General features: G+C 35.4%; 1 protein-coding gene across 3 annotated transcripts in view; it reads right to left on the bottom strand.

The window, feature by feature from the left end:
* Positions 1 to 16,636, bottom strand: part of WNK3 (WNK lysine deficient protein kinase 3) — a 156,815-nt gene that overhangs the window by 104,844 nt on the left and 35,335 nt on the right. For all 3 annotated transcript variants that reach the window (XM_044234442.1, XM_044234444.1, XM_044234443.1), the window contains exons 3-5: positions 4,016 to 4,188; positions 2,788 to 3,008; positions 1,901 to 2,058 (exon numbers count right to left, since the gene is read on the bottom strand). In XM_044234442.1, coding sequence (XP_044090377.1) covers positions 1,901 to 2,058; positions 2,788 to 3,008; positions 4,016 to 4,188 — 552 coding nt within the window. The remainder of the gene's footprint in view (positions 1 to 1,900; positions 2,059 to 2,787; positions 3,009 to 4,015; positions 4,189 to 16,636) is intronic.

Below are 16,636 nucleotides of genomic sequence, written 5' to 3'. Positions count from 1 at the left end.
CTCAGTTGGTTAAGCGGCTGCCTTCGGCTCGGGTCCTGGGATCGAGTCCTGGGATCGAGTCCCACATCGGGCTCCTTGCTCGGCAGGGAGCCTGCTTCTCCCTCTGCCTGCCACTCTGTCTACCTGTGCTCGCTCACTCTCCCTCTCTCTCTGATAAATAAATAAAATCTTAAAAAAAAAAGTCCTTTTTGGCCTTTCCATTGATCTCTTACCTATTTCTGAATCCTGGGTAATTACTGCTTCTAGGTGAAAATAATTGGGGAACTGCAACTTAAAAAATTGAGTACACAGTTTTTTCTATTTGTTGCCGTACAATGTACAGACCAAGACTAAAAAGACATTCTAGCCTTACCTCTTTTTCTCAGCTCTTTGTTACAGTCCACACTTACATTTCCCATATAGTCTAAATGATGGTTTTTTATACTTGGTTTGTTCAAATCAGGATTCAAACAAGGTCCTCATAGTACATGTATGGCACATTAAACCTGGCTCATACCAAGCTTACAAGAGGCAACTATTACATTTTCAAGAATTTTGCAAGCTGACTGTTAAACACAGTCATTTACAAAAATTAAATTACATAAGCTTATAATTAAATAAATTATATCAACAACCAAAGTAATAAACACTGAAAATATCAGTCAGTCCTTAATTATTTTACTACATTTTACTATTATTTATGCTCTTGAGGTTGTTTATTCTATCCATATGGTGGAAATATCATTTAAGTTTCACTATGTATACTGTCTCCAAACCTACATTCAGTGAGGTCACACTGGTGACTTAAACTTAAAAAAAAACCTTAAACTTAAAAGTCACTGTGGAAATATTTAACACCAAGGAAATCAGGAAATGCTAAAAATCAGTGTTTTTTCTTTTTCAGAGAATTGGTTGTGAACATTTACCTGCTCACCACTACTTTAAGTCTCTTGTATTCTTTAACAGTTCCTCCCCCTTTTGCTTTCATGAAATTGATTTGCTGGAGAAACTAAGTCATTTGCCCTACAGAATGGCCCACATTCTGGAATACTGGCCTTATTTCTAGTCTCCCTATACAATTATCTCTAGAGTCAGACCAACTTAGGGTCAAAATCCACCATTATTAGTAGTGTTTGAACTTGGGAAAGAAACAACCTCTGGTTCTCAGTCTCATCATTCATAAACTGAAGATAGTACCATCTTGTAAGGATTTAAATATGAAAGTATACAGTATAAGCATGCATTTTAAAAGGGTACCTATTAATATCAGTTACTTTAAACACATTGACAGTCTCTTTCTTGGCCTATTCTAGAGCCACCCAACTGGATTATGAAACAGACCTATTTTGAACTATCCTAAGACTTTACTTCTACCTCTCTTATATCCCTTACTCTATTCCTATCCTCTGATGTTTATACCTGTTTGTGAATTTATCCATACTAAAAATGCAAGCTCTTTGTGGGTAGCAAACACTTCTTATTCATCTTTACATTCCTTGAAATTTGTAATGCAACAAAATACCCCTAACAGGGAATCAAATACTATAGCTATTGAATAATATTTTGAACACCCTTTTATAATCAGGCTTTTAGAACCAGAAACCTTCAAAACCGTTTAGTCAATCTTCATTATTCAGCTTTGAAAAAATAATATCCACCTAATAAATGTAAAAGCGATTTACAAACAAGTGGTTATAGATAATATGTCTGTAAATTTACCCAATTTACTAATACAGAGCATTTTATGTGACCCCAATAAAGTATAGGTATATAACATAAATCTAAAGCTTGTTACATTAAAATTATTTTAAATTTAGCACTGTTATATAGCACTAAACCAAAATTAGTTTTAAAATAACTTTACCAACTTCACCATGAAATGTGACAATGTAGGAAGTAAAAAGAATAAAGTTATACCTACACTAGTTACTTTACGGTATATTTGAGCTGCATTCTGGCACTCAGAATAAGGGTACTCTGAAGTAGCCATTTCCAGCATACACATTCCAAAAGCATAGACATCTACAGATTCATCGTAGTGCTCTTCATACATCTCTGGGGCCATAAACTCAGGAGTCCCTACAAAATAATACCATATCCACATCTTTATTAAAAAGAAAAATGTATCCACCAATATCACATTCCCTTTGCCATAAGGATTACCAGAGTTAATTTCTGCTCCCTAAACCAAATTTATAAATATTTGCAGAATACTTGCTATACCTATATAAAGTACTTCAGGAATTTCCTTAACTTTCTATACTCATGGAGTACAATCTGTAACACTCAAGATTAGGTAATGATTACTAAAATCTGGTTTTTTTTCTTTTTTTTGTTAATTTTTAAAATGTTTTTATTTCTATCCTTCCTTTATAAAGTTTTCTGAACTAAATCAGTAAATCCTCTTTCTTAAGTCTTCAGAACCTTTTAATGATCTTTAATATATCCCAAAAAAGAAATACACTAGGATGTCTCTGAAGTAAGTCAATATGTAATAGATATTTCAAAGCAAATTCACGTTCTAGTCCAGGAGTCAGCAAACTTCTCTGTAAAGAAGCAGATAGTAAATATTTCAGAGACAACAGTCTCTGTCACAACTACCCAACTTTGCCACTGTAGTGCAAAAGCACCCACAGACAATACATAAATGAGTGGGTATAGCTGTGTTATCATAAAATGCTATTTACAAAAATAGGCAATGGGGCCAGATTTGGCTCATGGGCTACAGTTTGCTGATCCCTATTCTAGATATAGACAATTAGCAAAATCTCCCTTTATCCAACCAATAAACTATAAAAGTTTGATCACCTATAACACTCTTAGCAAATGATGTTCGCATTAAGGTGGCTAGGCCTAGATCACCAATCTTCACAGATCCAGTGGGTCCAGTGATGAAAATATTGTCACACTTCAGATCCCGGTGAATAATGGGAGGAGTCCTAGTATGCAAGAACTGCAACCCCTTTAAAATTTGCCTGCACCAGCTCCTTAAGACCTTTGGTTTCATGACTTTAAATCGTTTTAAGTACCTACACAAAGAAACAGAAGACCACATGTAAACACACATACCTAGCTTATTATATGAGCACTATTAGGGTAAATCACGTAAGCTGGCTGCTATTGTAAGTACTATGCTTGCCATCACTGAACTGTTTTTCTATTCTCTGTTATAGAAAAACAATTTTAAATCTAAGGCTTCAGGGGCACCTGGGTGGTTCAGTGGGTTAAGCCTCTCCCTTTAGCTCAGGTCATGATCTCAGGGTCCTGGGATCGAGTTCCGCATGCGGCTGTCTGCTTGGCGGGGAGCCTGCTTCCCCTCTCTCTCTGCCTGTTTCTCGGCCTACTTGTGATCTCTCTCTGTCTCTCTGTCAAATAAATAAAAATCTTTAAAAAAAATCTAAGGCTTCATTCTTAGAGAAGATAATCCTGCCAAGTTTAGCAGTTTTTAGTATTTTTAATTCAAAACAAGAATCATTCTAATCAGAGTATCCTTTTGTGGAAAGGTAGCACAATTTTAAAAAGAAAGTTCTTCTCTACTTTCTAATAACTGCTTATATAAGGTCACCACAGGGTTTAACTATGTAAAATTTTACTGCAAAGATGCTAGGAAACAGAAAAAGTATATCTCACATTTAATAGTTATAAATAACTGATTATACCATCAAATGAAAAACTGTAGTCAGAAATAAAAGTAAATAAACTATAATTATAAAGTCCTGCTCACTAGATATGTGAATGGAGCCATACCCTTGAAATTTCATTATTTTTACAAAATGACATTACTTCTAATTCTAAAATTCTATGTGATCCCACAAATATTCATTTCTCAATACTGTATTTTCTTTTTTGTTTTCAATACTGTATTTTCTAATGAACTTCATTAATATCCTAAATTTTTCAACCTGCCCTGAAGCACAGTCACTAGATTCAGATGCTACCTAGTCTTTAATCAAGTAGTTATTTTATAAACAACTTTTATGACTGTTGAAAATTATTTCCAAGTAAAACTTCATTGGCACTGTCAAAGTCAACTTACGTCTTTAAAGTTCCTGATGTCATAAGTTCAGTCACCAATACAATACATTTCTTTCCTTTTAATATAGATTCCCAGGAATCATAAAATCGAACTATATTGGGATGTTGGAGACCCTTTAACATTTCTGCTTCTTCCTTGAACCTTTGCTGCTCAGCTTTGGTTAATTTCCGATCCTGAAATGGAATAAGAATTTCCAAATTAGGGGTGCCTGGGTGGCAAAGTGGGTTAAAGCCTAGGCCTTCGGCTCAGGTCATGATCCCAGGGTCCTGGGTTTGGGCCCTGCAACGGGTTCTCTGCTTGCTGGGGAACCTGCTTCCTCCTCTCTCTCTCTCTGCCTGCCTCTCTGCCTACTTAAGTAAATAAAATCTTTTTTAAAAAAAGAATTTCCAAATTAGAGTCTAGAAATTCTCATGCACATGTGTAACATCGCTCAAATGTGCCTTATTTTGTGGTTTTCATTTATGTATGTATTTATCTTCACCTATCAATTTTTTTTCTCAGGACCTATATAATCACTGATATATTTTATTAGGTGGATACTTTGACTCCTCCCATTCAACGGTGCCACAGCACTGTTCATAACTATGGAAATGGGGCCAGAGTTCATAACTATGTTATAGTTCATAGTTCATAACTATGTTTTAAATCCACCTACAAAATCAATACCTTAAAAATCAATACCTCATATGATAACTAAATTTTCTGTGATAATCATTTCATAATATATACATATATCAAATCATTATGCTATACACCTTAAACTTATACAGTGTTATATGTCAATTATATCTCAATAAAACCGGAAAAATAAATACAATTTCCTTTGCTGGCACTTTGGAGAACAGTGTGGAGATTCCTCAAGAAATTAAAAATAGAACTTCCCTATGACCCTGCAATTGCACTCCTGGGTAATTACTCCAAAGATACAGATGTAGTGAAAAGAAGGGCCATCTGTACCCCAATGTTTATAGCAGCAATGGCCACGGTCACCAAACTGTGGAAAGAACCAAGATGCCCTTCAACAGACGAATGGATAAGGAAGATGTGGTCCATATACACTATGGAGTATTATGCCTCCATCAGAAAGGATGAATACCCAACTTTTGTAGCAACGTGGATGGGACTGGAAGAGATTATGCTGAGTGAAGTAAGTCAAGCAGAGAGAGTCAATTATCATATGGTTTCACTTATTTGTGGAGCATAGCAAATAGAATGGAGGACAAGTGGAAATGGAGGAGAAAGGAGTTGAGGGAAATTGGAAGGGGAGGTGAACCACGAGAGACTATGGACTCTGAAAAACAATCTGAGGGTTTTGAAGGGGCGGAAGGTGGGAGGTTGGGGGAACCAGGTGGTGGGTATTAGAGAGGGCACGGATTGCATGGAGCACTGGGTGTGGTGCAAAAACAATTAATACTGTTATGCTGAAAAAAAATAAATAAATTTTTTAAAAAATTTCCTTTGCTGGAAAAGAAGAACAAGGTATCAAAATGAAAAAACATAATAATCAAAACAAATAGAAGTTTCCCTAAATCTGAAATTTCCACATCTATAGGATCTACAATGTCAGGCCAGGAATAATCAAAATGTTAGACATTAGGCATTTATTCTGGTTAAACTTCTGAATTGCCGACATATTTCCAGACAGAAATACAAGATTACCATCCAGTAAAATACCTTCAAACAGGAACTGGACCTCTAATCTGCTACATTAAATTCTAGAAGTCAAAGGAGCAACATTTACAGAATTCTGAGGGAAGACTGTAACCCTAAAACTCTGAACCCAGACAAGCTACCAACCAAATTTATAAGGGAAAAAGAAACACATCTTCATGAAAACAAGGACCCAAGGTTTACCATACTGTACACCCTTTCTAAAACTATTATTCAAAGAATTTCAGTAAAAATCTAGCCAAATAACATCATTAGAAAAGGAGAGGATGACATAACAATAAATAGCATGAAATTTCCAATAATGCTTAGTCAAGGCTAAGTAATCATGGTTAATGTGGTTATTAAAATTGAAGGAATTTTCTAAACAATAATTTCAATAGAAGATATGTAATGCAAAAAGAAATTCTGCAATTAAGACTCCAGTGTGCTTTTGGGTAAATTGGAAGGGGTGGTGAACCATGAGAGACTATGGACTCTGAAAAACAATCTGAGGGGTTTGAAGTGGCGGAGTGGTGGGAGGTTGGGGTACCAGGTGGTGGGTATTATAGAGGGCACGGCTTGCATAGAGCACTGGGTGTGGTGAAAAAATAATGAATACTGTTTTTCTGAAAATAAATAAATTGGAAAAAAAAACTCCAGATGATCACTGGGTGTTATATGTAAGTGATGAATCACTAAATTCTATACCTGAAACTAATATTACACTGTATGTTACATAACTAGAATTTAAATAAAAATTTGAAACTATAAAAAAATAAATTGAATTTTTAAAAAACAGAAAAAGAAGAATAAAAATTTTTGTCTTCTGAAAGTGAGAGCAGGAAAGGAAGGAGAGAACTATTTTAAGTTTTGATTTTGACAGAGAAATAATCAAGTAGCCTAGTTAAAAATTTAAGTATAATTTTCATTTCAAGATGACTGACAACATATTAAATTAATTCCCTTCTCTTCCTAAATCTCACCAAAATGACAAAAGAAATACATAAGCAAATCCACAGTAGTATTGGAAATATGAGAAGGGTTAAATTTTTTAAAGATAAATAATAAAAGCATTGATAGAATATACTTTTATGAAACTCAAGAGAGTAGAAGAAATGGTAACTTGATAGACACAAAAGACTTCCATTAAAGTGGTTGTTTTATTTATTTTTTTTGAAAAAAATAAGCTACTGGGATTTCATCAAAATAAAAATCTCCACAGCAAAGGAAACAATCAACAAAACTAAAATGCAACCTACAGAATGGGAGAAGATATTTGCAAATGACATATGTGATAAACCACATAAAGAGCTTATAAAACTCAACATCCAAAAAAACAAGTAATCCAGTTAAAAACTGGGCAGAAGACATAAGTAGACATTTATCCAAAGAAGACATAGAGATGGCCAAGAGACACAAGATGTTCAACATCACAGATCATCAGGGAAATACAAATCCAAATTACAATGAGGTATCACACCTGTCAGAATGGCTAAAATCAACAGCTCAGAAAACAACAGATATTGGTGAGGATGTGGAGAAAGGGGAACCCTCTTGCACTGTTGATACAAATACAAACTGGTGAAGCAACTCTGGAAAACAGTACGGAGATTCCTCAGAAAGTTAAAACTAGGACTCCCCTATGATCCAGCAATTACACTACTAGGTATTTACCTAAAGCATCCAAAAATACTAAATAAAAGGAATACATGCACCCTCATGTTTGTAGCACATTATCTACAGTAGCCAAATTATGGAAACAGCCCCAGTGTCCATCAACTGATGAATGGGTAAGGAATATGTGTATACATACACACACACACACACACACACACACTGGAATATTATTCAGCCATAAAAAGAATGAAATCTTGCCATTTGCCACAACATACATGGAGCTAGAGAGTATTATGCTAAGAGAAATAAGTCAGAGAAAAAAAATAACATATGATTTCACTCATATATGGAATTTAAGAAACAAATGAGAAAAGGGAAAAAAGAGAGAGAGAGAGGCAAACCAAGAAACAGGCTCTTAACTATAGAGAACAAATTGATAGTTTATCAGAGGGGAGCTGGGTTGGGGGATGGGTTAAATAGGTGATGGGGATTAAGGAGGGCACTGGTTATGATGAGCACCTGGTGTTATATGGAAGTGCTGAATCACTATACTGCATACCAATGATATTATACTGTATGTTAAGTAACTGGAATATAAAGAAAAACTTTAAGGGGCTCCTGGCCAGCTCAATCAGAAGAACATGAGACACCCATGTTGGGTGTAGAGATTACTAAAATAAATACGTTTTTTTTTTCCAATTTATTTATTTTCAGAAAAACATTATTCATTATTTTTTCACCACACCCAGTGCTCCATGCAAGCCGTGCCCTCTATAATACCCACCACCTGGTACCCCAACCTCCACCCCCCTGCCACTTCCAACCCCTCAGATTGTTTTTCAGAGTCCATAGTCTCTCATGGTTCACCTCCCCTTCCAATTTACCCAAATTCCCTACTCCTCTCTAACGCCCCTTGTCCTCCATGCTATTTGTTATGCTCCACAAATAAGTGAAACCATATGATAATTGACTCTCTCTGCTTGACTTATTTCACTCAGCATAATCTCTTCCAGTCCCGTCCATGTTGCTACAAAAGTTGGGTATTCATCCTTTCTGATGGAGGCATAATACTCCATAGTGTATATGGACCACATCTTCCTTATCCATTCATCCGCTAAAGGGCATCTTGGTTCTTTCCATAGTTTGGCGACTGTGGCCATTGCTGCTATAAACATTGGGGTACAGATGGCCCTTCTTTTCACGACATCTGTATCTTTGGGGTAAATACGTATTTTTTAAAAGAGGAAAAAAAGGGGAAACTTTTAAAAAGAGGTTTTTTTTTTAAAGACTTCATGATAACCCTAATAAAGCAGCACATCATGGCCGTGGCAATTTCATTTTTGGTTATTTTATTCACATTATTCCTTGTTGTGTATATGGAAATATGTAAAGGGATATTCAGTGCAGCATGGATTGTAATTGTGAAAAATTAGAAACAACTAAAATGTCAATAATAAAGTTTATTATATGCCAGGTACTGCTCTAAATTTTTTAATATATTGATACATTTAGTCCTACAACAATCAGTTTAAGACAGGCATTACTACTGTCATCTGCATTTTGCAAATGAAGAAACTGAGGTTAAGATGGTTAGGTAACCTGCCCAGGATCAAATGGGCTAAATGTGGGTTATAGCCAAATAACAAGTTAAAAGAATGAGGGAGATCTATGTATACTAATGTGGATAGATCTCTAAGACATTCTGCTGAGAAAAAAAAAAAAAGCACTCGGAAAAAATTACAAGATGGTAATTTGTACATAAAAAAACCCATCCTCAACAATGCTTTATTTTCTATTACATACTCAAATGTATAGATATAGGATGAGACAGATACACAAATGAGTAGCTGCAATTATATCTGGAAGGGAGATTGGCATGTGAGTCTTTTCTTCAGATGATGACTAACTATATGGTACACCTCATAGTCACTCAGCAGTATCTCTTACTTTACTGAATATCTTTTATGTGACTATCTGAAGCTTAGTCTCCTAAGACTTTTTATATTTAACTTTCTCATCTAACTGGAGTTTCCTGTACATGCAGTCTTTTTATCTCGATGGTTAATTGGTTGTGCTAGCACCACTTTAACTACTCTTTTCTCACTGACTTGAGGAAAATGTTTGTTATATATTGTCTCTAGTTATACTAGATTCTGCTTCTTTTCACTAATCTGTCCATTCCTATGATAGTGGCTTTCAGTATGTATAATGACTGATAAGACAAATCACTTCCCTATTCATTATTTTCTTGGCTTTCTCATCTCTTAATGTTCCATATAAACATTAAGATCACTTTTCCAATTAAAACAAAAGAATCACTTGGAATATAATTGGACTTATATCAAATATACAGACATTAATTTGGAGAAAACTGTAACTAGGAAGCCATCTAAGAACATGGTGTGTATCTTTCCATTTGTCCAGAGTTCCAGTAAGGTTCTTTGGAGGGAGAGGGAGAGCAAGGAGAAAAACCTGTTACTCTTTTAGCTTATTTGTTTCCTGAAACACATATTTAATTTTAATTTATTTGAAAATCACTTAGTAAAACAGATTCTTTCTGATGTATAGTTCCTTAAATTTTGACAAATGCATAAAGTGTGTAACCACTGCCACAATTACACACAGAACAATTCCATTGATTCCACCCTCTCTCCACCGACACACACAAATTCCTTTGCACCATCCATTTCTAGTCAAACCCTCTTCGTACTCTTAAATTCCAGAAACTACTCATCTATTTATTATTCCTATAATTTTGCCTTTTCTGGAAAGTCCTATAAATGGGAAGAAAGTATACATAGCCTTTTGAGTCTGGCATCTTTTACTTAGCACAATGCCTTTTAGGTTGATCCATATATTGTTCTATCAATAGTCTGTTGCTTTTAATTGTTGAATAGTATTCCACCTATGAACGTACCACAATATGTTTATCCATTCCCAGATGAAAAACATTTGGGTACTTTCCAGTTTGGGGCAATTACAAATAAAACTACTATAAACATTCATGTACAACTGTTTGCGTGAATGTAGGTTTCCTTGGATAAATGTCTCAACTGGGATTGAAGGGTCATATGGTATGTTTAACTCTGTAAAAAACTGAGAGTGCCAGAATGGTTCTACCATTTTGTATTCTCACCAACAATGTATTAGAGTTTCTCCACATCATCCTCACTAGCAGTTGGTCCTGTCAGGATTTTGTTTCACTTGGTTGGTTTTTAGCCATTCCAATAGGTATACTGGGGTATCAGATTATGGTTTTAATTTTCATTTCCTTAATGATTAATGAGGGTAAGCATCTTTTTTTGTGCTTACTTGCTATACATCTATCTTCTTTGCTGAATTGTCTGTTCCAATCTTTAATCCATTTTTAATTAGGTTGTTTTATCTTATTGTTGAGTTTTGAGAGTTCTTTATAGATTCTGGATGCAAGTCCTTTGTCACATATGAGATTTGAAAATATTCTCTGCCACTCTGTGGATTATCTTCTCATTTTCTTAACAGTGTCGTTCATAACACAAAATATTTTAAGTTTGTTGAACTCCAATTTATTGATTTTCTACTTTTATAGATCATGCTTTCATTGTTATATCCAAGAACTCTTTGCCTAACCAAAAGTGGAAAAGATTTTCTCAGGTTTTCTGCTAGAGGTTTTACAGTTTTATGTTTTACATTTTTAGGTCTATGATCTATTTTGAGTTAAATGTTGTATAACATGTGAATATTAGGTGGAGGTTCATTTTTTTTTAGTATACATGTATAATTACTCAAGCACCTTTTGTTGAAAAGACCATCCATTCTATGCTGAATTGCCATTCTATCTTTTTCAAAAACCACTGGGAGCAGCTGTGTGGTTCAGCTGGTTAAGCATCTGCCTTCAGCTTAAGTCATTATCCCGGGGGTCCTGAGATCAAGCGGGGAGTCTGTTTCTCCCTCTCCAGCTCCCTGCTTGTGGCTTGCTCTCTCAAATAAATAAATAAAATCTTCCAAAAAAATAAAATACAAAATAAAATAAAAATCACTTGACCATATCTGTTTGGGTCTATTTCCAAATTCTATTCTGTCCCACTTATCTATGTGTCTATCTTTTTGCCAATACCAAACATGTCTTAATTACTGTAACCCTGGAGTAAGTCTGAAAAATCAGTTAACAGGAATTCGTTAAACTTCTTTATCAAAATTTTTTTAGGGGTGCCTGGATGGCTCAGTGGGTTAAAGCCTCTGCCTTCAGTTCAGGTCATGATCCCAGGGTCCTGGGGTCAAGACCCGCATTGGGCTCTCTGCTTAGCAGGGAGCCTGCTTCCTCCTCTCTCTCTGCCTGCCTCTCTGCCTGCTTGTGATCTCTGTCAAATAAATAAATAAAATCTTAAAAAAAATTGTTTCAGCTATTCCAGTTCCTTGCCTTTCCATATTAATTGGATTAATCAAATTAAAATCAGCTTGTCAACAACTACAAATATTCCCACTGGGATTTTGATGTAATTGTCTTAAATTTGTAGGTCATATGGAGAAAACTGACATCTTAATATTAAGTCTTCCAATCAACCAATCCATTTATTTGGATCTTCTTTGATTTTACTTTTTTTTGGTTTTCAGCATACAGATAATGCACATACTTTATATACGCTTAAGTATTTTTCTGGTGCTACTGTAAATAGTATTTTTTAAAAATAACAATGTCATGGTAGCATTTCTACACACTAATAATAAAGTAGTAGAAAGAGTAATTAAGAATTCCATTTACAATTGCACCAAAAAGAATAAAATAACCAGGAATAAACTTGATCAAGGAGGTGAAAGATCTTATACACTGAAAACTATAAAACATTGATAAAAGACGGGCGCCTGGGTGGCTCAGTGGGTTAAGCCACTGCCTTCGGCTCAGGTCATGATCTCAGGGTCCTGGGATCAAGTCCCGCATCGGGTTCTCTGCTCAGCGGGGAGCCTGCTTCCCTCTATCTCTCTCTCTCTGCCTGCCTCTCCGTCTACTTGTGATCTCTCTCTGTCAAATAAATAAATAAAATCTTTAAAAAAAAAAGCATTGATAAAAGAAATTGAAAATGACACAAAAACATGGAAAAATATTCCATGCTCACAGATTGGAAGAATTACTATTGTTAAAATGCTCATACAACCCAAATGATCTACATATTCAATGCAATCTCCATCAAAATACCATCAACATTTTTCACAGAACGAGAGCAAAAACACCCTAAAATTTTTTGTGGAACCATAAAAGACCCCAAATAGCCAAAGAAATCTTAAGAAAGAAAAATAAAGCTGGGAGTATCACAATTTCAGATTTCAAGACGTACTACAAAACTGTAGTAATCAGGGACGCCTGGGTGGCGCAGTTGGTTGGACGAGTGCCTTCGGCCCAGGGCGTGATCCTAGAGTCCCGGGATCGAGTCCCACATCAGGCTCCCAGCTCCATGGGGAGTCTGCTTCGCTCTCTGACCTTCTCCTCGCTCATGCTCTCTCTCACTGTCTCTCTCAAATAGATAAATAAAATCTTTAAAAAAAAAAAATAAAATAAAATAAAAAATAAAAAAAAAGTTTAAAAAAAAAAAACTGTAGTAATCAAAACAGTATAGCACTGGCATAAAAACAGACACATAGGTCAACAGAAAAGGACAGAGAACCCAGAAATAAAACCACACTTCTATAGTCAATTAATCTATAACAAAGGAGGCAAGAATATACAATGAGAAAAAGACAGTCTCTTCAATAAATGGTCTGGGAAAACTGGACAGCTACATGCAAAAGAGTGAAAACAGACTTTTCTTATACCATACACGAAAATAAACTCAAAATGGAGTAAGGACCTAAATGTGAAACCTGAAACCATAAAAATCCTAAAAAAGAGAACACGGCAGTAATTCCTTTGACATTGACCATAGCAATATTTTTCTAGATATGTCTCCTAATGGAAGAGAAACAAAAACAAAAATAAACAATTGGGACAACATCAAAATAAAAAGCTTCTGCACAGCAAAGGAAACCATCAATAAAAAAGTCAATCTACTAAATGGAAGAAGATATTTGTCAATGTTATATCTAATAAGTGGTTAATATGTGAAATATATAAAGAGTTCATATAACTCAACACCCCCCCCAAAAAAAATGAGATTTAAAAAACGGTGAGGGGTGTCTGGGTGGCTCAGTCAGTTAAGCACCCAATTTTTTATTTTAGCTCTGGTCATGATCTCAGGGTCATGAGATCAAGCCTCGTGTCCAGCTTCACACTCAGCAGGGAGTCTGCTTGGGATTCTCTCTCTTCTCCTGCTCTCCTTGGGCTCTTTCTCTCTCTCTAAAATAAATAAATATTTTTAAAAATGGCTAAAGAATCCAAACCAATATTTTTCCCAAGAAGACATACAGATGGCAACAGACATAAAAAAATGCTCAATATTACTCATCATCAGGGAAATGCAAATCAAAATCACACTGAGATATCACACTGAAAGGTCACACTGAGAAGTCAGAATGGCTATAAAATCACACTGAGATGTCAGAATGGCTATAAACAAAGAGACAAGAAATAACAAGTGCTGGTGAGAATGTGGGAAAAAAGAAACCCTTATATACTGTTAGAAGGAAGGTAAATTGGTGCGGCCACTCTGGAAAACAGTATGGGGGTTCCTTAAAAAATTAAAAATAGAAATAACATATGATCCAATAATTCCCAAATTAAAACATTAATTCAAAACTATATATGCACCCCTATGTTCACTGCAACATTATTTACAACAGCCAAGATATGGAAGCACCTAAGTGTCTATCAATAGAGGAATGGATAAGGAAGATGGGTATATATATTTACATTAGAATATTATGCAGCCATAAAAAGTTAGATAGTGCCACTTGAGACAACGTGGATGGACCTGTTTATTTTTTATCAATTTTGCTAAGACATTCAAAATATTGAAAAAAATAATGATGTAACAGTTATCACTGCCTTTTATTGTATTCTAATAAAAAGTTTTATTCTCACAGCTTACAACGTCCATTGCTTTGTTTTTGTTTTTGCGGGTACTTTAACACATTGAACTTACATTCCCACATTACTTTTATTTTTTAATTAGGAGTGGCTGTTGACCAAAATACAAAATATTTTTTGTGCCTATCGCTCTTTTATATATCTTCTTAAACTGTGAAGTAAGTAATTTCATAAAATCCTGTTCAGTGATCTAAGTTTACTTCCTTCCTTCTGTGACAGATATTAATATTGCCACTCCTGTTTTCTTTCTTGTTCATACACTTATCTTACCTTTCTTTAGTAAGTATGTTTACTTAAGTATGTTTAAGTAACATACTTTAGTTTAAGTAACATACTTTAGTAAAGTATGTTTAAGTAACATACTTTAGTAAGTATGTTTACTTAAGTATGTTAAGTATGTTTTTAGCAAACAACATGTGGGTTTTGTCTTTTAACCCCATTTAACAGTCTCACTTTTTTAACAAGCAAATGCAATAGGAACATATTTGATTTAGCACAAGACATACTTAATTTTACTCCTTCTATCTTATTCAGGCTGTTTATATATTTTACTTTTTGTTTCCTTTATTTCTATTAACTTAGAAATATATTACATTTTTTCATTTTCACAAGTTGTTAGCTTCCTCTTCCTGACACTCAAAATCAAACACCAATAAACTAGGGGTGCCTGGGTGGCTCAGTGGGTTAAAGCCTCTGCCTTCGGCTTCATGATCTCAGGATCCTGGGATTCAGCCCCGCATCAGGCTCTCTGCTCAGTGGGGAGCCTACTTCCCCCTCAATCTCTCTGCTTGCCTCTGCCTACTTGTGATCTCTGCCTGTCAAATAAATAACAAACAAACAAACAAACAAAACACACACTAATAATCTAATTCAGCAAAGTCGCAGGATATAAATTCAACATTCAAAAATCAGTTGTCTTTCTATGGACTAAAATTAATAACCCAAAAAGGAAATTAAGAAAGCAATTTATTTACAACAGCATCAAAAAATAAAATATGTAGGAAGAAATTTAATTAAGGAGGTGAAAGACTTTAACACTGAAAACTACAAAACATTGCTAAAATTAAAGAAGACATAAATAAATGGAATTTGATGGCTGGAAGGCTTAATATTGCTAAGTGTCAATGCCAAAGGAAATCTGCAAATTCAATGCAATCCCTATCAAAATCCCAATGAGGGGTGCTTAGGTGGTATAATCAGTTAAGCAACTGCCTTCAGCTCAGGTTGTGACCTCGGGGTCCTGGGATGGAGTGCTGCAATAGATTCCCTGCTCAGCTAGGAGTCTGCTTCTCCCTCTAACCCTCCCTCTGCTCTCTCGCACACTCTCTCAAATAAATAAACTCTTTTAAAAGAAAATCCAGGGGCGCCTGGGTGGCTCAGCGGGTTAATCCACTGCCTTTGGCTCAGGTCATGATCTCAGGGTCCTGGGATCAAGTCCCGCATCGGGCTCTCTGCTCAGCGGGGAGCCTGCTTCCTCCTCTCTCTCTCTGCCTGCCTCTCTGCCTGCTTGTGATCTCTCTCTGTCAAATAAATAAATTAAAAAAAAAAAAAAGAAAAGAAAATCCAATGACATTTTCTGCAGAATTAAAAAAAAACCATCCTAAAATTCATGGGGAATCTCAAATCACAGAATGAACAAAAGAAAAATAGATAAACTGGACTTATGATGCAAAATTTACAACTTTTGTACATCAAAGGCACTATTAAGAGAATGAAAAGATAATTCACAGCATGGGAAGAAATATGTGTAATTCATATAGCTGATAAGGGATTAATACTCAGATCACATAAAGAACTCCTACAACTCAAAAACCAAAAGACAAACAACCCAATTTAAAAACTAGTAAAGGACTTGAATATTTATTTTTCCAAAGAATGAAATATAAGTTGACAATAAGCACATGAAAAAAGGCTCAATATCACTAGCCACTAGGGAAATGCAAATCAAAACCAAAATGAGATAGTACCTCACATCCATTAGGATGGTTATTTAAAAAAACAAACAGGGACGCCTGGGTGGCTCAGTTGGTTAAGCAGCTGCCTTCGGCTCAGGTCATGATCCCAGCGTCCTGAGATCGAGTCCCACATCGGGCTCCTTGCTCAGCAGGGAGCCTGCTTCTCCCTCTGCCTCTGCCTGCCATTCTGTCTGCCTGTGCTTGCTCTCTCCCCCTCTCTCTCTCTGACAAATAAATAAAAATCTTTAAAAAAAAATAAAAAAACAAACAAAACAAAAACAGAAAATAACAAGATCTGTCCAGGATTTAAAGAAACTGGAACCGTTGTGACTTGCTGGTAGGAATGTAAAATGGTGCAGCCACTGTAGAAAACAGTATGGCAGTTCCTGGAAGATTAAACAT

Source organism: Neovison vison, chromosome X (assembly GCF_020171115.1).
Source record: "Neovison vison isolate M4711 chromosome X, ASM_NN_V1, whole genome shotgun sequence".
Classification (NCBI taxonomy): Eukaryota; Metazoa; Chordata; class Mammalia; order Carnivora; family Mustelidae; genus Neogale; species Neogale vison.
This window is presented reverse-complemented; position numbering and strand designations above follow the sequence as displayed.